The sequence below is a fragment of the Protopterus annectens genome, chromosome 9.part0 (genome assembly GCF_019279795.1).
Source record: "Protopterus annectens isolate FY-2018-M chromosome 9.part0, PAN1.0, whole genome shotgun sequence".
Taxonomy (NCBI): domain Eukaryota; kingdom Metazoa; phylum Chordata; order Ceratodontiformes; family Protopteridae; genus Protopterus; species Protopterus annectens.
In genome coordinates this window covers 1,062,152,588-1,062,176,941 of record NC_056743.1, presented here as the reverse complement: position 1 = coordinate 1,062,176,941, position 24,354 = coordinate 1,062,152,588, and the positions used below count along the sequence as shown (strand labels likewise).

General features: G+C 39.0%; 1 protein-coding gene across 1 annotated transcript in view; it reads left to right on the top strand.

Moving 5' to 3' along the window:
- The window catches only part of VDR (vitamin D receptor), a 1,187,212-nt gene that overhangs the window by 967,932 nt on the left and 194,926 nt on the right, over window positions 1–24,354 (top strand). The window contains exon 6 of the mRNA XM_044083873.1: window positions 13,781–13,889. Within this exon, the coding sequence (XP_043939808.1) occupies window positions 13,781–13,889 (109 nt within the window). The remainder of the gene's footprint in view (window positions 1–13,780; window positions 13,890–24,354) is intronic.

Here is a 24,354-nt window from a genome sequence, read left to right as displayed (position 1 = left end):
ATAAAAAAAAACTCCTTCCACATGCACTACTTCAAAAGACATCTAAAAATTGTAAATAAGACCTTTAAGCTTACCATTAGGAAAAGCAAGGCTGACTATGAACTTTGGATTGCTCTCAATTCAGGATATAACCACATGGCCTTCATTAACTGTATTTGAAATCTTAGAAGTCATTTATTTAACTATATTAAAATGGTTAGAAGTAACTCACAATCTTGTACTGAACTTGTCATGTGGTATCTCTTTCTCAGACCCTGTAGACATTACCAACATTCTTGCATCAAAACTGACTTTGAACTTCACCCTAGCCTACCTTTCTGTTGTCCCCCGTCCCTTCCATACATTTTCTTGAAATTGGTTTAGACCAGATATTTTTATCAGTTTCTGCAGATAAGCAATACGAGCGTCCTGTCAACCCCCCCCCCCCCTCCATCACCTATTCAACCTGAATCCCACCACTGGTTATATCCAGGAGGTGGGTGAATGCCTTTTATGATGCCATTGCATAGGCAGTCCCTGTACTGTCCCAGGGGAATTAGAGGCCTGTTAAACTCACTAGCACTATCTGCAAAGCTATAGAACATATTATAGGTGAAATAATAAGCAATGATACAGGTGACCTTACTTCACTGTTTGCTCACAGGGCAGATCATGTCTGATCAGCCTAGCAGAGTTCTTTGTAAGGGTTATTGTGACTAAGGGCAAAGACTGTACACAATCCAAATTTTCTACCCTGACCTTGACAAAGACCTTCAGCATTATCCCCCCTCAGTGGGATTATTGACAAACATTCCCAACATAGCATTTGTCCATACTTAATTTATTAGATCGCAAATGGCTGTCTTGATGGAACACATCACTTTAAGGTTTGTGGTTATTTGTTATAAGTAGAAAATCTTCAGCAGCATTTTCCACAGGACTATGCCCCTTCTATTTGGATCCTTCTCTGACACAAAAGGTGATGCTAAAAGACGGTGGCTAACCAAATTCATTGATTGCAAACTGAGAGCAGTTATAAAATCCAATTCAGAAATTCAGATTCTCCAGCAAGGGCTGGATATTGCAAATGCTTGCTGTTAGTCATTTACTTGCTCTTATTTCCAAGATCTATAGTATAGTTTTATTTGGTAAATCTGATAGTATCACCACATACCATATAACAACATTCAACTTAAATCACACCTACTCAGCAAGAATATAGGTGGGTACTTAAGTTGGCAATAAACTCTGCTTTGATTGCCATGTCCCTGTTGTAGTCAGAAAATCCTTTGAACTTGCATAATTTATCCTTTGTGATATCTCCATGAGGTCCAAAGAAATTTAGCTCCACTTTATATATCCCCTTAGATAATGTACAAAACATACAGAGAATACCCTTTTGGAGAACAAGTGTTCTCCTACAGGGTATTAATATACAGGTATCACTGGGTAAGAAACAAGTCTGCTGTTTCATGGCACCATATTAAGTTGCAGTAAAGCACAGACTGAAAACAAATGAGTGCTGTCTTGTTCATAGGTTCCTGGTGATTACTAGGCTAACAGCTTAAGAGCCTTTACAAACCTAGCCAATATAACCCAATTTTACCCAATATATGGCCCCTAGGGGCAAGAGGATGGCATGGATTTGTGCCTATGCATTGAATGTCTTACAGAGTGCCCCTGCCCATAAAGGACATAAGCATACTCCATGTGTAAATTTGTGATTCCCCATCCGTCGATCCAAAATACATTTGAAGAGGACCAGGGAAGGTGTCTGCTTCATGTGAATAAGAAGCCTGTTCCAAAGAAGGGGCAATTTTTGAGACTCATATCTGTCTTTTCAGCATGTTTTGTTTGAGTCATTAAGTTTTGATCCCTGGATCAGGTGACCCTTGTGCTGTTTGACTTGCAGATGTGTAGCGGCTCCATTAGTGCTAGATTTGGCAATGCCTTTTAGGTCAGGCATAGGTCATCACCCCTTAGTAGTTGGTAGAAGACAGAGTAAAGGGATAGGACTTTTTTTCTATCTGCATAGAACATGTTTACATCCTGTGTTTTCTTTGTGAGGAATTACTGTAAGTGTCTAGTCAAGTACATGTCAAATGGCGCATTGTACTCTATTATTGGTCTAATGAGGGCTGAGTACAGCCGGATTGTAATTTCCTTGGATCTGGATGACATACTCGTACTTATACATTGTGCCACGTAAAAGGAGTTCCTCACCACTCTGGGCACGTGATGGTCAAAGTTCAGGCTTTGTCTGTGTACCTAGATATCTCACCTCTGAGTCTACACTTAGGGGTGTATTATTGTAATTTGCAGGGGTATTTGAATTCCCAGAGTATTATAATGCATTTTTTGCATGTAGGTTTAGGCCATGGCTCTGGCACCATCATTTGTCTCATCTAGACCCTCCTAAAGAATATCTGCAGCTCTGCGGGATTACTTGATTGCCAGTGACTGCAAGCTAGAGGCAAAGTGTGTCATCCAGATACCTTCCACTTTAGCCTAGACTTCAGAGAAGTATATTCCAAACAGGAGTGGTCCCAACACTGAACCCTGTGGCACACCACTAGTAGCCAGACTCTTACTGGATCTGGATTCACCCACTTTAACCACATGTGTCTTGTCCATGAGACAGTTGCTATCTATCTGGTAACAGAGGCATTTATGCCAAGTTTTGTGAGTTTATTTATGATACCTGGGTGAAGAATTGTGTGAAATATCTTGTCCAGGTTGAGATAGGTAGTACGTACTGTTTTACCCTCATCTATGGCCTTAATGACTTTCTCAAAGAAATCCACCAGATTCAGTAGGCATGAACTACTCTTCACAAAGTTAAATTGGGTTGGGTCCAGTGTTTGGAGGTTTCCTATGTCATTATTAAACAGGTCCATAATTATTCCTTTCATGCTTATATATAACACTAGTCTATAATTTCCCAGGTCAGTGGATAGTCCCCCTTTATGCAGAAGGATGACTGTTGCTGTCCTCTACTCTATCAGGACAAAAAAGGTCACACACTAAAAATTCTGTAAATAAAAAGAGAAAAGTAAAATATGCAAAACAAACCCTCAAGCAGCAAATGTAACTGCAGCAACAGATAATAGGGGATTTCCAGTCTTCTTTCCCTTAAAAGCTTAGTTTTGCAAGTGTGGAAGAAAATAAAGAAAAATTAATGGTGTGTGTGTGTGTGTGTGTGTGTGTGTGTGTGTGTGTGTGTGTGTGTGTGTATCGATCACATATCTCTCAAATATGTTTGCTCAGAATCCTGTACAAAGCCTACAGTAATGTGGGTAAAAAGACCTAAACTCAGGGACATTTTCATATATAACCCTTATTCAGTTTAAAAAGGGCAGGACACATTATCAGGCCACTGCCCTTGACTCATTCCTCAGAAGATACATGTAGGCCAACAGGGTTTTAACTGGTTGACAGATGAAGGAAGCTAGATAAAATGATCAGAAATGGGGTGTTGCCTGGTATGGGTGAAGTCATGAGTGATTGAGAGAGCAGGAGTTTGACAAAGGAGAGAGAGAATCTTGCATTAGACATAACTATTCACAGAACACTTTCACAGCAAACTGGAGCATAGTATAAAGTCACGGTGAAGTGAGGTAGAATCCAAAGTGGTATTCAGAATGAAGACATGAGTAAAACCAAGAGTACTGTTATTTGTAACAGCAATGCAGATTCAGCAGTAAAGAAAAAAGTGCCCAGAACAACTGTGTTAAGCTGTGTTCTGCAAAAGACAGTAGGAAAAAGACTTCCCTCTATGAATGATTGACTCGCAATCATTCAAGCAAATGAGTCATTTAAGCAATTATTGCGCAGTCACAACTAATCAAGAACACATCTCCCCTTCAAGCCGCTTGCAGAGACTGAAATAAACTTTAATTGGGTGATATCCCACTATATCCCCCACCCTTGAGGATGGCAGATTACCCAAAGTAACCTAACGTATATGTACTAACTCCAGAGTCGCATAGTAGGGAGAGGAGAAATTTCCCATTAGTGTACATAGCAGTATTACACCAACAGTGATCTCACTTTTACTCTAGAGCTAGTCTGTGATAAAATGCAACTGTGAGCAATTGTGGCTAAGCAGTTACAACTGAATTAACTAGTCTTCATTCACTTATATGGGAAACCAGTAAACCACGATGCCATGTTGTACCACTTTTTCAGTGTTAGCCTTTCCATTTCCAGAATGCAAATTTTATTTGAAAATGTAAGTTATAGTGACATGGTGTAGGCGGCTGCGGTGGTGCAGCAGTTAGCGTTGCCGCCTCACAGCAAGAGTTTCTATCCTCTGCTGGGGTGCCTTCTGTGCGGAGTCTGCATGTCCTCCCTGTGGTCATGTGGGTTTCCTCCGGATGCTCCAGTTACCTCCCACATCCCAAAGACATGATGTAGGTGGATTGGATACTCTAAATTGGCCCTAGGCATGAGTGCATGCATGTGTGTGCCTTCCGTGGAAGGTTGGGCGCTGGGCTGGCAACTCGACATCATAAAACTCCACTGCCAATCATAAGCAGACAGGTGATCCGCTATGGTGACCCCTAACAGGGAAAAGCTGAAAGAAGTGACATGGTGATAACAGTAAATATCTCATTGCCTTCTTTAGGACTATAATTTCACTGTCTTATGAAATGCATATCTCTTGAGACTTTTCTGGTTGTATTTGGACTATAATGTTTAAGCAAACATCTCCTTCACTGTCTTAGAGTGCAACTGCTCTTTTGTGTTTCTTGGTGTCATTTGCAATTCTGAAATTCTCTTTTATCTGTAAATACCCATTGCGGTTATAGTCATAATGGCTAGAGCTAGTGAGAGAAGTGTGCTGGCTGGAACCTGATTGGTCTAGGGTTTGAAGTAAGCATCCTCATTGTTTTTTTGAGTTTTTTATTATTTATTTTTTTAAGTTTTTAGCTTCTGGTATTTAAGCGGATTTCTAATTATTTGCACATCGCACAGCACTGCACACTGCCGCTAAATTGTGCACCATAGCAAGACAGATAATTTTGACAAATTTTCCCTTAGATACAGCTGTCATACATTAGTGATGTCCTCGTCTTTAGTGTATCTGTGGTCTAAAAAGTATTCTAGCGAGCTGTGATCTATTAAACCACCAGACAAAAACCCTATCAGAAATACCCATCTACAAAGCACCTCCTAGAGCAGTCCTGAAAGCACCCCCTTTGTGATTAAGTTCTTCAAACCTAGTATGGACAGTTGGACTTTCCTTGTTTCTCCTGCCAGCTTAACTTGGGTCTCCTGAGGCAGTGTAGCAACTGCCTCATGTACACTGACAACCCTCTATTAATAACTCACTCTAGTACAGAGCGCAAGAGATGTATCTATACCACGAATTTTGAATCCCTGCTCTCTAGCACATTCGAACAGTAGCACTGAAGAGATTGTCAACTCCACTACTCATACAAATAAATCAGCATGAAGGTTCTCTCAGAAAACTTACTGAAACACCAGAGACCTCCAAAACAAAAGACTGCTACAACTAACACAGTTCCCACAACACCCAAGACAAACAGCAACACCAGTGTCTCACCTACCATGCCATTAAGGCGTAACACTTAAAAAAAAAAAACAAATGTTCCTGTCATTGGAGACTCCATGGTAAAACACACAGATGTCCCACTCACCAGATTAGATAAGGAGAAAGTCACAGTCAGCTGCCTGTCCTGTGGCAGGATTCGTCAGTTCATGCATGCACTCAGGTCTCTCTGAAACAATTACCATTATGACTCTGTCATAGCTCATGTTGGAGTGAATGACCTAAGATGTATGTCACTAGATTATAGGAAGAGAGACATGATTGAGCTCTCTAAGTATGTGTCCCAGGTAGGTATGTCCCTAGCCCTGAAAATATTACCCTCACCTAGAATGATGCCACAGTATAAACAGAAAATGATCGATTTCAGTAATTGGCATAGTTTTTGGTGTCATTCAAAGAGGATCCAGTTTCTGTCATCCTGGGATGACATGGTTATCTTTGTGCATTGCCAGAGACAGCTTGCTCCTGGCACCACTAAGCTTTTGGCCACTGACAAAGACTCTTGCCTCCCACATAGTGGCTTTCTTATGCAAGGTCTGAAAAACAAAATTGCTGGCATGAAAATTGCCAACCATGACAAAATAAGGGTTATTCTGCTAAACACTAGGAACTTAAAGCAAAAACTGCACACCCTGGAAGCACTTTTCTCACTGGAGGAATTAGATGTCTGTGCAGTTACAGAAACCTGGTTCAAGGCCACAGAGAGTATCCCAACCTTGCAAGGCTACAATGCCTTCCACATGTTTAGAACACAAAAAGAACATGTGAGAACCAAAGGAGGCAGTGTTTCTATCTATATTAGGGATAAATCCAATGCCTGACTAGTTAGATTGGACAACTCTATGGAGTTGCTCCAAGTTCAAATTACTGTTGGTAAAATCCCTAGTCAAGTCATAGCTAGTTGTAGATCCCCCTCCATGGATCTTGATGTGCATGACGCCTTTTTGACCAAACTGAAGTCAGTCCTAATATTGCCAAACACTCTGGTCATGGGGGATTTCAGTTATCCCACCATCAGCTGGGAAACCTACTCTAGCCCTAACTCTCTGGAACAAAAGTTTCTTGACTTTAACTCAAATGCCCTGGAGCAAATTATTGAAACCCCAACAAGAGGAACAAACATACTAGATCTTGTCCTCACTAACATGACAAACGGATGCATCACCGCTACTGTTGGACCATCATTAGTCAAATCTGACCACAAATCAGTCGTCCTTGAACTGGCACTAACACCAGAACTCCTAATGGGTGAAGTCAGATTAAAAAACATGAAAGTAAACTAAGAGAAGAAATGAATGCCTTCCCCCAGCTGGAAGTGGAAACTACACTAAAGCTTACACTGATGCCCTGTACAATCAGTTGTATAAGTGTATAGACTCTGCTGTTCCAGTGGGAATCGAAGCCAGAATCCCAAGTAAAAACAAGCCACCCTCGTGGACATCTAGCATCAACAAACTTTAGAACAAACGCAAAAGGTTGCTGTCTAAGAAAACTAAGAGGAGGCCATAACAGTGGAAAAGCACCCTACTCTGCCTAAACAGGCAAATAAGACAACATGTCAAATGCTCTAAGGGTAACTAAAATTTAGCAATCACAGCTAAGGATAACCATAAGGCCTTTTACAACTACATATGTAGCCTAATAGGTAGGATCCAAGCATATACTGAACTAGTGTCTAAAATTAACACACATGCACACACGCACACAGTGATACCACAGAGATAGAAAACCTGCTAGCAGACAGATTTGGCAAATATTTCACTTCCTTATCCCCTCCAAACTTATCACAAACCTTGCCCCCAACTTCTCCCCAGTCCTACCTATCCAAAGAGCAGGTCATTAAAGCCTTGTCTAAGGCAAAAACACAGCCTCTGTGAGGCCAGGTGGCATCCCAGGCTGTCTTCTAAACAAATGAAAACATGACTAGCATCAACATTAAGTACCCTATTCAATCACAGCCTAACCACAGGCTTTGTTCCTCTGGACTGGAGAACAGCAACAGTGGTGTAGCAACAGACCCTGGGAATTATAGCCCATAAGCCTGACCAGCCTCATCTGTAAAGCCATGAAACATATCAGCGTGGACCTCATAAATAAAGACAATGGATATGATCCAATTCAGCTTTGTCAAGGGCAAATCCTGCTTGTTAAACCTGGTGGATTTGTTTGAAAATGTGACCAAGGCCATTGATGAGGGCAAATCTGTGCACATAACATACCTCAACTTGGCAAAGGCCACAATCCCACACTCTGGCATTACTGATAAACTTAGAAACTGAATGTAAACCCCTTTGTTGTAAGATGGGTTGCCAACTGGTTCACAATCCGGTCACACACTGTCAGTGTGGGTGCCTTCTCATTAACTAGCAGACCTGTCACCAGCGGTGTGCCACAAGGGTCAGTGCTGGGCTCCCTACTGTTTGGTATATACTTCTCAGAATTTCAGGCCAACACTAAAGGGCTGTGGCTGATCAAGTTTGCAGAAGATTGCAAACTGGGTGCACTTACCGAATCCCCAAATGATGTCAGTGTACTTCATAAGGGTGTTATGCAGACCAGCGACTGGTGTCTTAGTCACAATCTCAAACTGAATATAAAGAAATTGGTAAAAATAGTTTCCCTTCTTACTATCAAATTATCAACAATACCCTATGTAACTAAGAAGTGGCAAGGAATCTGGGATCATAAGTAGACTGTGACCTTAACTTTGACCACCTTGTGTCTACTGTAGTAAGGAAAGAGTTCTACATAGCACACTTGATTATCAGAGGCATCACCTGTAGAGCAAAGGTATACTCATCACAAATAAGGCCCATAACTGAGTATAATGCCCCTTTTGGCAGGTAGCGTACAAAGCACCTACAACAATTGGAGAGACCTCAGAGGTTTCATAAAAAAAGACCAAGAGACTGCAACACGTGCCTTACACAGACCAACTAAAGTCCCTGTTGCTGTACTTTATATCAGTAGACTTCTTAGAGGAGACTTGTACCTGGCTTACAGATCAATCTCTGACCCAACCCTAATTAATTTGCTGACATCCGTAAATCAAATGGGACTAGAGCTTACCCATTCCAGGGACCTAAATATGGCCTGCAACTTGAATAGGATGTGCTGGAGGGACATATTTGTCTCCCAGCAATTGCAATGTCTTTGGAATAGGCTACCACTTTATGTGAAGCAGAGTACCTCTATGGCTCTGTTCGAAAGGAACCTGGATGAGTGGATGGGGTACTGTAAATTCTTACCAGGGATAGTGCTCACAACCCTCCTGGATATGGGCAGTCATTACTAAATACAGTCCTGAGTATTGACTAGATTATCTGTGGTATTACATTGGGGTGAAATGGCTAGGCTTGAAATGACCTCTGGGTCGATAGCCTGATAACCTCCTATGATTCTAACAGACTCCCTTAACTGTGGGCTACAGTGTTCTGCATATGAATATCCTTCCTAAAGTTTTGTACACAGATGAAGACATTTGCAAGCTTTCATGGGTGTTCCTATACCTACACCTGTTTCCAAATGAATCTAAGTTGCTGTTGCCCCAAACTTCAGGGAAAGTATAAACTAAAACAGCCCTCCTATAATTAATAGACATGTCATGTTCCAAGCCTTTCTAGTATCATCTTTCCTTGGACCCACTAAATTATTATGGGTTCATTCACTTGAAATGTCTTGCTTTAAGTACCCTACTGTGTAATGTAGAGCATTTATTTCTGAAGCAGTTCTGCATTTTGTGGACACCGTTGTAGGAAAGAGTACCCACAGAAAGGAGATATCTTTCTGGGCAAGTTTTTTTTTTCCCTCAAATTCTATCATCATCTAATAGCTTAAACTGGGTATTGGTAGTTGTGATTTCTATGCATTTGATGCTGTGCCTCACTTAATTTGGGGGCAAGATGGTTGAATATATTCAGTGCAGCAAAACCATATTACCTGAAAGGTTGTGAATTCCTCCCCTAAATGTCTTCAGGTCTGGTACATAATGTTGATTGACTACTGGGATATACAGAGGAGTTTTAAAATTTATGTATTCATTGCCTCATTGAATTCATACATGTCACGTCTGTTTAACAAATGAATATTTTTAAGCATCAGCTTAACCATTATTTTTACCAGTTTAATTTAAATGTCAATTCTCTTATTGGAGTATTAATGCGCTGTGTTAAGTGTTAAATGCATACTATCTTATATTCAAGGGCGCTGGAACCATACAGCAAAGGGGAGGGAGTGCCTCCCACTTTTACAAGACCATATTGTCTTGTCTAGCACTCTAGCCTTCAACAATTGAAAAAACAAAAACTCTATGGTGGCGTCTTTAAGGAAGACCCATACATGTGTGCTTCGCGCCAAAACTGAAAGCGCAAAATTTTAATAAACTTCGTTGCCCGACCAATGCAGATTGAAAGCACAAAATACCTCCTGCTCTTAAGCTTTTTCCCAGGCATTCTTACAGCTGTTGCCTGCTTGCCTCCTACTCTTCTCTGACATTCTTGCAGGTAGGGAGATGCTGATATATGCTGCTGGGGGGATTTTGTTTTGTTTCCAATGATGTATGCTTATGCTAGCGTGTTTCTGCTGAGAGGATTTTGTTTTGTTTCCGCTGATATATGCTGGGATTGTGTTTCTGCTGACATATGCTGAAAATGGACATGTATCCAGCTGGACTAGCCCGGTCAACAAATGTAAAATAAATAAAAAATAAATATGATCCCTAGGTTGTTGGCTATTATAACATGATATGACAGAGACAAGCCTGTTAGTATTCCTGTTAGGGACCAAGTGTATCATCCCACTGGTAACTTAGCTAGTCCAGTGCTGCAGTTTCCAGGTGCTGTGACACGCCTATCTCCATCCCCACCTGGTTTTCCTGGGCTGAACTGTGAATGGCAACCACTGTTGAATCATTGGTAACAAAGGTGTCAGGATTCAGGTCACCTCAGCTGCAACGATTTTTCCGAGGACCCCAAGTTCAGCAGGATCAAATGCAAGGCTGAGCATACCATTGACAAGGGTGTCTTTCCTGAAATCATCTATCAAGGTTAAAATGGTAGCTGCTATTTCAAGGATGCACATGGGGTAAGTGGGTATACTACAGCAAACTTTTGGGACTGAAGTTGAAAGGAAAAGTGTTTTGCATATGCACAAATGAATATTGTACAATCCATAATCGGAGAGTATCACAGTCTTCCTGCAATAATGGTTGCAAATGGACTCTGTAACGCATCTAAACAGGTTGGATGACTGTATTGCAGTTTGCAGGGCTTCATAGTTTGTTTAGTTTAAAATTAACATGTGATACAATTTTTTTTTCAGGGCAGTACTGATTTATATCCAGCAGGAAAGAATGGCAGATAATGTTTTAATTTTGATTAAGTTGTCCTTGTGGAGAAAGTTTTTGGAATGTCTGAAAATGGGGGCTTACACATATGAAGTCCAAAGTTATTGTGATTTGAAGTATTCCATTTTTGCTGGGGGAATTTGCTTTGTTTCCGCTGATATAAGCTTATGCTGTTGGGATCATGTTTCTGCTGATATATGCTGCTGGAGGGATTTTGTGTGTGTTGATTGTTTTATATGCTGCTCTGCTGGTGTGTGTGTGTGTGTGTGTGTGTGTGTGTGTGTGTGTGTGTGTGTGTGTGTGTGTGTGTGTGTGTGTGTGTGTGTGTGTGTGTGTGTGTGATGCCTCAATTAGGTATACCTGGTGGTTAGTGTTACTCAGGCTCAAACCTTGTACCTTAGGTACAAGAGACAAGAGCCTGAATTCTCTACCTGTACCACCACTTGTGACTCAAGGAGTTGAATGAGGATTTTACAAGGAGCTGAAAGCTTCAGGGGAAGAGAAGTTTGGGGCTGCTTATGCCAAGTCTACTTACATTGTTATTAGCAAAACAGGTAGTATACTTGCTTTTGATGCAGAACGCTGTGGGTTCTACTCCCACAGTATGCAGATGGATTGCTGATACTGTACGTATTACGACATGTGTTGTACTGTAAAGGGAGTGGATGCTGCAGTCCTGTGAATGTCCTCCTCTGGAGGAGTTACCTAATAGTTATGAACCTGTTGTCAGTTTGCCATCCATTCTCTATTGCAATATTACTAGCTTATCATTTTTTAATGTAACAGGCATTTTGTTCTTCAAGGGCAACAGGCACTTTATTTGCAGATGAAACAATAAAATATAAAGTTGTTTGCAAGCAGCAACTTCTTCATTAGTTACACATGCGTTTAATGTGGAATTATTTAGATGACTTCTGCAGAGATTTTGCATATTTACTGATACTGGTGGATTGTAATAAGTTTGAGTGGCCTTTTATGGTTTAAATTTTCTGAAATTGTTAGTTTTGTCATTATTGGTTCATACATTTTGTTTCATTGCTTACTAAAAGACTGTTCAAAACTACAAATTTAAAACATATTCTAACAAGTGGTGCTGTATTATACAAGGAATATAACTGAATACAATCAGGAAGGTGAATCAAAGAACGCATGCATGTGTGCATGGCCCTAAAAATGTGTAAGGAGCCTGTGGTTTGAAAACAACCCAGAAGTAAGCGTAGTCCTCCACTGGCCAGATACAAAATGAATGTGGGTTTTCATGCCATTTCAATGAATGTGAGTTTCAAGGGCAGAGAAGTTTACTGCTCATGCTAAGTCTGTTTTCATTGTGAGACTGTATTGTTTGTTTAGCAAATGGCTTAGTGTTTGTGCTATTTTACTTCAGTTTCTGTAATCATTGTAGTAGTAAGTAAGACAACAGTATGCATGGACAGGTTTGAATGGTGTTTATGGTAACTGAGGAGAAATAGCCAAGTAATGGAACACTGGAGTGGCTGGGGAGGGGCTGCTGCTGGAGCGGCAGGGGGTTACAGACTATCCATTCAAGAAAAGAAAGCTCACCCCTGTCCATATTCAAATGCAACTTGGATCTAAGGATGGGTTATAGAAAATGTACCCCAGAATTGACCTGCATGCCAGTAATGAATAGAGGCAATTCCTAAATGCTGCATCCCTTACATGGGTCCCCTCAAATTATCTATGGTATAATCACAGTTATTCTCACTAGGGCTAATGCACAATTATTAGCCGTGGGATAGGTAAGATCAGTCAGGAAATGTTAATTCAAGCACCAAAAAGGAAACTGGCTAAGCTTAGAAAGTCCTCTAAATGAACCTGTGTCATTGTAGTAAATAGTTTTAAAAAATTGCCCTTTTTAGATCACCCCCCAGTCTTCAACAGGTTCCGGCACCTATGCTTGTATTCAGCTTTGTTTGCAAAAGAATGTTATCTACAGAGCTGCACAGATTTACATTGCTCTAAATGGTTTTGATAATAACGTGTGTTATATGCATGAGTTATTTCAGCGGTTGTTTGGTGATCAGATATATATTTGCTTTTGCTTTACTGTCTTTTAATTCGCTTATTTTACAAATGCACAATATTTTATAAGTATGGCAAGTGTACAATTACAAAGAAATGAAATCTGAGCTGCAAAAATAAACTAAAGGGCAGTGCCATAATTATGTAGTCCTCATCCTGGTGAAATCTGAAGACATGTCTGTGTAGGAGTGGGAATGTAGAGTAATACCATGTTTACCCTAAATTCCATACTGGTCTTCCATCCCTTAATTGGGAGAGGGGGGTGTTACACAGATATCAGAATTGTTTTTGTATCATCCAGAGGTAGTGAAATCATTGTCAGAAATTGCCCTGTGACCTTTTTCCTTTTAAAGACCAGGAAAAAATAGACTGCAAATTTCAAATTGTTTCTTAATCATTCCTCTTTGGCTTCCTACAGTAGAAAATGTTAAAATAAACTTGGTGACTGACCCTTCATTATTGGGGCTGGCATAATTTTGAGTGTGTGACCCCTTTCCTTGAGTTGCAGCATCCATTCATCCTTGATGGTTTTTTCATTTGTTTTAGTGGATGAAAAACATACTGTCAGGCACTTCTATGCTTTGGCTGCATGGTGATATGACAATCACTCAGATGGATGGCTTGACAGTGTCATCAGCTGGAGTAATGAATTTTTCAGAATAGCATCTTCCTTGCCTCTTGCTGCTGTTCAGGGGGAGGATGTTGCTTCATCTTGAATGTCTTAAGTGGTTCATATGTTTTACAATATTGTTTGTTTTTATCAACTGATTTCAATTGCGGTTATGTACAATTGAGGGAATAAAATTTAATTTAATCAGTAATCACTTTTTTTTCTTTCTTAGCCTCCAGTGCGAAGGACTTCAGCCAGATTACGGAATCTCAGATTGTCTTCTCTGCACTCACAGCACAGTTACTCATCTGATGAGCATTCAGATGCTAGCAGATCACCTGGTAAACCACTTCCATTCAGTCACATAGCATAGTAAATAAATATGTGGGTTCTTAACAGCAGTGCATTTCTAGTGTACACTGATCAATTAACGAAACAATGCAAGTAAAACTGCAGACGCCGTACCTTTTTAAAGCTTATCCAACATCTGTGGGTTCTACTGAGAATATTTTAATTTCCCTTCAGATTTATACCAGAGGTAACCAAACCCAGGAACAGAGTTTCTATATATCTTTTGTTTTGTAAGCTAGGTAGAGTTGGTAACATTAGATTCCATGGCTAGTAATTAGTCTTCTGTACAAGCGACATTCACTGTTCACATTAGAGGTCAAAAGTTTCATTACAGCAGTTCCTAACCATATAAATAAAACATTAACAGCATACTCAAAGTAAAAAAAACAGATGGAAACAGGAAAATCATTTTAATTTAATAAAAATGTTTTTGTACCAGGAGTGGTATTTTTATTTTGTGATGTCCATTGGCCTGGACCTTCCCAGACCCTTGTTGTGATGGTTGAAGGGATGTATTACCATTCTGTATGCTCTGGGCCATTCTTCCTGTGATCACTCTTAGAGTTTGACTCCTTGGGTACTGGGCTTTTAGGGTTTCAGGTGCTGCCTTGACATCAGTAATGTTTTTTAGTTGTTCATGTTCCTAAGCATTGCTACATACAGTGGTGCCAAAAATTGAGACCACACAACATGCAGTATTTTAACAACTGCCTTCTTCTGGTCTGTGAATTTAGCACCTTTGCTGAAGACAAACATTTGACTAAACTTATGTATGCAGTGAGTTACTTATTCAGAAATGCTCTGGATTTACTGTTTTCCATTTGAATTCCTAAGACCAAATTGCTTAAGTGTAAACTACATGGAAGTATTACTTCAAGCTTGTAAGTGCTTATTTGCAAAATAAGCAAAACAAAAAAGCACTGCTTAACTGTTTTTTCTTTGTGTTTTTCTGTTGTTCAGGGCACAGGTTTCTATGTTCTGTGCATGCGGACCCCACCATGTACTTCAAGTATTCTTCTGTTGTTCTCTTGCTGTCTACCACTACAGTTCCCATCCATATTGTAAAATTTCAGGCATAAGTCGCTTAAAGGAATACGACTTGGGCAAAACATGCACAGCCAACATATTTTAAGACTTTGTCTTAACAACAACCTTTGGGAAAATTTAATATATATTTATTTTTTTCCAGCTGGCTTTTGATTAGAGTATAAGTGCATTCCGTTTTACCTGCATGTGATTTCTGTTTGATTTATTTGAACACGGTGCAGGGTCAATGACTAGCTTCAGTGATCAGATGCTGTTGATCATCAGTTCTGGGAGTGCTGCATGATTGTCTAGAATTCAAAGCATTATTTTTTCATGGTATGGAGCAGCTATTGTGGGACTATTCTCTTGTATATGGCATATTATGTAGGATCCGTCTATAACCCAGCACTTAACATTTCATTCACAGTCTTATTCTTATACTGTTGCCCATTTGTGATGTTTTGCAACATTAACGGTATTATTACTGGTTTGCATTTCAGTTCCAGACTTGATACCATAAATACTATTGTTCCCACGTATGCTGTGAAAACAGTTAGCACAGAACACTGCTTTTGATGTTGGCCGGGCTAGTCCTGAAAATTATAATATGGTTCATGTGAAATTCTAAAACAGAATATTTGAAAAGGCATAATTGATTACTCTTGCCTCATATATATCTCAAAAAGGAAAGTGATGGCCCCTGCATATGGGGTATAAGTGCAGCAAAGTGTCTGTGGAAATTACTTTTGAATCTGTTTCCATATTTAATTTCAGAATTTCAACATTATTTGTTAGTCTTTGGCATGTTCCCTTGATTCTGGCCAATACTGTTACCTGATCCCTTGATGAAAAGCATGTAGCAAAACCCCAAAACATTCTATTGAATGCTTTGCATTCTGGTCATGGTCCTGAACTAATGAATGTTACTTCATGGTTGTTTTCTAGAGTGTTTTTATTTGCAAAGAACTGTAATAAACAGATTTCTTATAAATCTATAAATGTTTATATAGGTTGTGACAACACAGAAAAATGTTTCCCTTAGGCATGAGCATTTATTAGACAGATGAATTGGATCACCTGGTTTAATACCGTGAGGTTTAATGAGACCTATATAACTAGTTACAATAAACTACAGCCCTAGTACTTTATATCTTTAATTGGAAGATAATTTGAGCAAGATGAAGGCAAGATTTCCTGCCTTTTTTTTCCATTGTTCAGTGTTCTGTCCCTTTCACTGTCTCAAGTTACTCTTTAGAAGCCCTCCTAGAAGTACTGCTGCACCACTTTCTGGGATGTGTGGACATTATCATGCCTTTTTTTTTTTTTATTAGTTAATTTTATTGACAAGTGCCCCTTTACTATATCCTATGTCCTTGGCTCTTTTTACACCTTATGAGTGAAAACTTTCATCCATTCCTTCTTCCTTTTGAACAGCTATCAGTTGTAATTTTTCGTGTCTTGGTTCATTTTTCTACAGGTCTTAATCCTTAAAATTTTACCATTCCTTACAAAGTATCTCTTTTCCCATTTCTTCTAGACACTAATTTGTTTCTAGGATGCATAACTTTAGCTTTGTGGATTTTTCCTGATTTACTAAATAAATGTTCTAAAATACATAAATGTGGCTGACTGCAGGATAAACAAATGCACTATTGGTAGTTGTGCAAAATAAAATAACTTTTTCTGCATTTCTTATCTTTTTCAGTGACTAAGGAAACCAGTTCATTATTTCTTTCTTTTTTTTAATTTTTTTTTATTAATTTAACATATTTACACTATATACACGCAGAAATTAAGAAATTCAGTATCACAAACCATTATACAATGTTAGGAATACATTGAATCATCAAGGTGATCTTATACAATTAACACATTAAGAGTCTTGGTATTTCAGTAGCAACAATTCAAGGCCATCCCAACAATTAGCAGTCTTAGTATGATTGAGAGCTCTTATTCTGATCACTTTTCAGTTTTACATGGTATTGCTCATAAATTTAAAAGTTCTTTGAATATAGGAACTGTATGCATTTTCCATTTTTTGTAATAACTTTTCTAGCTACGGGAATTCTACCTAAAGGAAAATTCCCTTAAAAACGTTTTTTAAAATCACTGCTCATAGATTTAAAATCCAGTCCTTTCATTTATACATAAAATGATGAGTGCTTTTGTCTGTTTGTGTGAAAGACTTCATCAGACAAATTACTCCCATGCTTAAAAAGTATTTTAGACCAATAAAAATCACTTAAAAAAAAGATATGATTTTTAAGCCTCCAACAAGCTCCACCCAATTCATAAAGCACTTTTACTTCATAGCAGTTTACAGAACTTGAATGACTCACACTGCTGTGAGTTTAGGTTAGCAGTCAAGGTATCCACCCCACGAGCAAAAGGTGCAAGGTTTGACTCTCATTGGGGCAAACCACCAGGCTCCAGATGCCCCACTATGGAACCCAGCCTAGCACCACCCCATAAAAATTAGCTTTTATAAACATAAGTTCACTCACCATTGAATGTTGCTCCTCATTAAAAAACAACTTAAATACATTTACTCTCCATTGAGCCTTTAATTTTAATAAACAAGTTTCATTTAAACCTGGCTGGAGATCAGCATTCAAATAAAGTTGCTAGTACAGTTCACGCTTTTCAAGAGTTGACGTTCAAGGTCCCCCTTTTTCATTAACTGTAATTTGTTTGTGTATGATGAATTTAAAACAATGGGTAGGGTTTTGCTGTACATGTTTAACAGTGCACTTGTATTTTTTTGTTTTTTAATGTCATAATATGTTCATAGACTCTCTCCCCAAGTGTTCTCTCTGTCTTACCAATTTAAAAGCATGTACATGCTGAACAACGTACACAGTATACCAGCCATTTTGTGGTTTCTAATTGTGATTTCATCGGTGGAGATAAAACCATCCTTCTTAAGAATATGTTGACATTGAGGGCAATTCCCACACTTGAACATTCCAGGGTTGTTGGTGTTAATAATTATCTTGGGTGTGCTCACCTTTTTTTCAAACATTGCCTTTAAATTCCTCACCCTTTTATATACCATACCACATGTGGACGTGAGCCAACATTTTTGATTATCCCCCTATCACTTCTTAAGATGGGCCAATTTTTTGCCAAAATGTTCTTTATCTTCATACTATCAGTTGAAAAACTGGTAATAAAGGCACACTTAAAATCCTCTGATTTTGGGGTGTGGTTGAAGTCTGGGTAGTAGTAGACTCAATCTCCTTACTCCAGTTCCCATTTTTGTGGAAGATAACCTTCTTATTTTCCAAACTTGGATTAAATATCTTTTGTTTTCGATTATGACTTCATATATTAAGTTGTCAGTGAACTCATTTGGGTACCCTCGTACTTTAAATATATACTTCAACCTCTGACATTCATCCCAGAAGCTGTCACTATTCATGCAGTTTGTCTTTATGGATGATAGTTGGCAAAGTGAGGGAAACTGTTCTAATAAATGGACTTTCTATAAATTTCAGACACAAACATCTGATTTGTTATATCTTTCATCAAGAGGATATCGAGATAGGCAATCTGGTCATTGTTGCATTCATGTGTAAAATTTATAAACTCTAGTAGTGTTAATGTACTCGATAAATGTCTGGATGTCTTCTCTGTCCCCGTCCCAGAGGATAAACATATCATCCAGGAATTGGGTATAAAATCTACAATGGGAAAAGAATTCTGAATGGAACAAATATTTCTTCTCCCACTGGACCTTTACAATATTAGCGATCAGACCCCTGCACGGTGAACCCATAGCAATACCCTTACTTTTTAAGTACAACTTTTTTTTGAAGACAAGGTAATTTTTTTTAGCAACATCTCCAATAGATTATCATAAAAATTAATATGATCTCGCTGTATCCCTTTTTGGTGCAAAAATTCAACAAACCACTCCATCCCCAATTCATTGCGTTTTGTGCTGCTGTTTTGATTCTGGTGAGAAAAGCAGCAAAGAGACGTTGATTTTTGAGTAACTATGCAGTGAGATCAGCACTAGTAGTAGCCAATAGCTAAATCACCACTATTTATCCCGCTAGGTTAACCTATTAAGTGGCTAAATCGGTGAATTTTTACTGAAATGAGTTTATTGCTTCTGGTGGCAGAAGGTTTCCAGGCAAGTTCTGGGACTTGCTTTCTATTGAGGCTTGTTATTCGTTGGTGTTCTCCACTCAGCTTTTTCTTATTTTCTCTGTTACAAATAATGTACTTTAGCACAGGGGATCAGTACATTGCACAGCCTAGACCCAGGTAGTATGCCTTAGCTTTCTCCATACACCCTACTCCCTCATCATAACTTTCTCTGTAAAACCTACTAACCCAATTCCATTGTACTTTACATAGTCAGTAGTTGCGCAAAGAAGCCCTTGTTTGAGCTAGATGGCATTTTACTGTTCATATGTAAAGTTAGTTTTTTTTTTATTTTTAGACAGAAAGCTTTGTGCTAGGTGGTGTTTCTCTTTGTGTATAGACTTAAGTTATTTGTTTTAGATATTTGTTACCTCCAGTAATTCAGCGCCAAACCTCATAAACACATTTCTTCCTACAGCCCAGATTAAGTACTGAAGCATGGATTTGTACTTTCCAGCAATCTCTGTAGCCTACTTGGTTGAAATGGACATCCAGAGGCAATGTAGCAATTGTCTCATATTTACTGACAATCACCGACTACTTAAATCTTAGAATACATTTTGTGAAAAGATAGTTATACAATGTTATTGGAGGCAAAGCTCTCAGATGAAGCTATGAAAAATAACAAACAGGCTGTGAGCACCACACTAAAGAATACAGACACAGTCAGACCAAACACGTAGACCTACGTATGCTGGGGCTCTTAAAAGTAACCTAGACAAACCACAAAGGCCTCCTCAAATTAATGTAAGAAACAAATACCCTCACAAGCACACAGCAGAAGCAGCACCTGCTATGAAATGTACGTCTATGAGTCACACTGACTCATTTCAAAAACCCATAGGGAAAACTTCCACACAATCCATTATTATAGTCATAGCTGACTCCATACTGAGACACACAACTGTGCAAAGTAAGAGTCACAGTCATAGTGCTTGGTGTAAATGACTTGAAATGTACCTCCCTGGACTAAGGCCTGATCGAGCTCTTGGAATGTGTGTCTGAGGCTGGTATGTACTTAGCCTTGAGCAGCATCCTACCATCACTAAGAATGATACAATATGAACAAAAAATGTTTGGTTCCAACAATTGTCTTAGCTTCTGGTGTTGTTCAAGTGAGGTACAGTATATATCAGCCTAAGAAGAAATGGTATACAGTCCTTCCTGCTTTGCCAGGAATGGATTGCACCTCTCCCCCAAGGATTTTATGTATTGGCTAAGTAGTTGCCCACCTCCACTGTGCCTTTTGTAGGCCATGTCACACTCTTCTAAAGTTTGCAACATTAAATAGAATCTGGGCAATGTTAAGGTATTGCTTCCTAATGCTAGAAGCCCTAACAAAAAATTTCACTCCCCTACGAGCATGTTTTACCCTAGAAAATACAGACATATGCATCATCACAACATCCTGGTTTAAAACCAACTAAATCATTCCATCTGTGTAAGGGGCCATTTCCTATCTCACATTCAGGCACACTGCATTAGTTGAAAGCTGTGTATGTTCATAAAAAAAATCATTTCCAAACTCATTAAACAATATCACAACCTCGAATTCCTCCACATCCAACTTACTATTAACAAAACCCCTTATCATATCATAGCTAACTGTAGGATGCCCTCTGTGTCACAGTTGGACATACCACATGTTTAACTAGTATGGAGTCCCTATGTATTAAGCCAGACACTATTCTTCTAGGAGACTTCAGCTACCCCCACACACCCATAAACTGAGAGATTTATACATGTTCCAATATGTATGCACAGAAATCTCAGTACTTTATCAGTTCAAACTAGTTAGTCGCACCCAACCATGTATGACGGAATCGTGAATTCGGTCCTCGCTAATTTGGGGCAGCTTTGCTACCTATCAATTATAACTTCCTCTGTAGTCAAATCAGACCACATTCACCATAAGCCTGAAGCAATTTCCAGTACTTCAGTATTCAGAGATTATGCAAACACTAATCTACTAACACTGAGAGAAGAACTGGCTAAATTCAAAAGCTCCATCCATCATGACAGCCTCACTGCTTATGCAGAATCCTTTTTTGGCACATGTAAATAGTTGCATAAGACACCTGTCCTCCTTAGAAATAAATACACCAAATTCAAAAATAAACCCTGTGGTAGAACCCTAAAACAGACTTTATAATAAAAGAAAAATACTCATTGTGTACAAAAATAAATTTAATTTTCAAGATGTCAAAACACTCATGCTAAACTGTACAAAAGTACTCCAGACCCTGATCAGATCAGCCAGAGTCAGATATGAGATTAAAATAGCCACACAGGTGGCTATTTTAACTATGTTAGAAAACTCAGAAACAATGCCCAGCACTTTGTAGAGATAGTAGTAAAGGATCTCACATACTCTAAGCCAGAGGACATTGACAGTGTACTAGAAAATAAATTTAGCTCATGCTTCATCCCATCTCCCCTCCAGTATTCTCAGCTCACATACCTGCATCTAAACTCTCTCCAAATCTCCCCAAAACAAGTCCTCAAGGTTCTATCTAAGGTCAAGAATACTACTGCTATAGGGACAGACAACATACCAGTCTCTCTACAGGTCAGCCTGCAACATGAGTTGTCGTACCTCCGTACATCCCACACAGGCTATTCAAAATCAACTTCAAAACAGGCTTCATGCTGGATGAATGGAAGACAGCAGCAGTCTTTCCCTTGTACGCAGTTGGGGCTCCAGCAGACCCTGGTAATTATAGTTCCATAAGCCTGACCGTCCTCTTTTGTAAAGCTATGTAAAGGATCATTATGGAATTAATAAATAAGGATGTAGTACAGATTCTTAACCCTAGCCATTTCAGATTCAACAGCATATCTTGCCTTCTTCTGTTTGTCGTCTTTGAAAAAGTTACTGCTGTAATGGAGGGCAACATATGGCATATTTAGACCTCACAAAGGCATTCATCACCATCCCACATTCAGGTACCATAGATAAATTCTCCAAGATAACCTTGTTGGATACCAAATTGGCTCACAATTGGAACCCAAGAAATAAGTGTGGGTGGTTCCACTTCCAGAAGGCTAGTCACTAGTGGTGTACCCAAGGATTAAGTCCTTCAACCACTCCTCTTTGGCATTCACTTCTCTGAGGTCAAGGCAAATGTTAAGGGTTCATAGGTGTATATTAGGCTAATGAACACTAGGGCCCTTAAAAGCCTAGCAGTACAACCCAAATGTGACCCACAAATTTGATTTATATTTGATTTATAGGGGGTGATTTACTGACTGCCTCTGTCCATCAGAGTTGTAGGAGCCAGACCATGGTTAAATTTTGCATTACCCATCCATTGGTCCAGCATTCAATTAAATAGGGATAGGGTGGAATTCTGCTTCACATGGATGGGGAGCTTGTTTCAGATAATGGGAATTCTCTGAGAAAAATTTCTCTCTCCAACCTCTCCTATTTATGTTGCAAGCAAAATTCAGGTCATTTAATCTAATAGTTCTGATGCTGCTGATTTGTGATTGTGCAAAACAAACAGCATCAGAACTACTAGACTAAAAGATCCAAATTTTACTTGCAACATAAATAGGACAGGTTGGAGAGGGTTTGTGACTGGCCAAGTTCACAGATGATTGCAGACTTGGTGACGTCATAAACTCCCCATGGGACACCATGATCCTCTAATTGGGCCTATAGCAGAGAAGTAGATAGTGCCAAAACTATGGACTACCTTTGCAAATGTAACATTGACAACACAACCCTAAATATTGATCCTATCTGTTTTGACAAAAAAATGCCCTTTGATCAGCACATATCCACTGTTGTAAAGAAGTCCTCTTTCATTGCACAATGTTTACCTAAAGGTATGGCATCCATGTCCAGGGATGTTATCATTCCTCTTTATTCCTCATTCATTAGACTGTTATTGAATACAATGCCTATTTGGTATGTACTTGCCCAAACAGTTGTCACAGCTGGAGTGACCGCAACACTTCCTGACTAAGAAAATAAAGGGCTTAAATATTAAAGCCTATGCAGGACAATTTAAGGCCTTGGCCCTCTTGTCATCACACTACCTACCTACAAAGTGCGGTCAAATTAAGTCATGGTACTTAGCTTGAACTACTTACATTCTATGCCTTTTAAGTTACTTCCTAATCTTATGCTATACACTGCCTACTGAACCTTAGATTAGCAAACTTACTAAACTGTAACATATTACTTACTATACTTTATCATTCTTTGTTAATAGTATTGTATAATTCAACAATAACTGTACGATTTTTTTTTTTTTGTAATTTCTTGAATATGCCTACATTTATGTTATTTTTATAAACTTTTCTCCCTCGGCCTCCACTGAAAAAAGGCTCAAGCTCAGTCGGACACTCTGGTCAACAAATGTAAAATAAAATAAATCAGTAAATAAACAAACATGGCCTACTGAAAGTTGAGCTTTGCCTCATGTATAGACCCTCCAGAGACCCTTTCCTGACAAACCTATTACACATTTGCAAGTCTATTGGTGGCAAAAACACACTGAAGGGATGTCAGTCTTTTCTACAACATAAATAGAATACGTTGGAGAGATAAGTATGTATTATAGAGAATTCTTCTCCTATAAAAATGTCTTCCACTCCACATGAAGGGAAGTACTTCTCTTAATCTATTCAAATGTAATTTGGATGAATGGATGGTTAACCACAAATTTACCCTTGGATTAGTACCCTTGTCCCTCATGGATAATGGCAACATGAAAATGTCCCGACATGTACTTGTTCTGTCCATCTCTGGGTTATTTGTATTTAAAGTACATAGGCAAACACTGCCATTGGAATGTAAGGTAGGCTTCCTAAGATCCTTACAGATCCATAGCCTAGTAAGGACCAATGAACTTGTATTCTTAAGACATCTATAATTTAAAATCCCAATAAAATTGTATCTTTCAGCAAAACAGTTATAGCCAGCCTTAGGCATAGGCCACTAGTATTTGTTTATTTTTTTGTTGAATTAATACAAGAAAAACAATAAAGAGCAAGACAAACTGTGAGGAAAAGGAAGAAAAATGTAATCTGGATGGTATAGGTAGACCAGGATGGGGGCACTGGCTGGTGTGGGGGGGGGGGTGCTGGAGAGCCCTTTTGCCTAGGGCATCAGTTGACCTAAGGCCAGTCCTGAAAACAGTTCTGCCCTTGTACTAACCTCATTACTATGTCCCCTTCTTATACAGCCGATAAACCAAATATAAAAATCCTCACGGTATCTCCTGTCAGATGAATAGTCGTTTGGATAAAATATGCATTTGACTCATC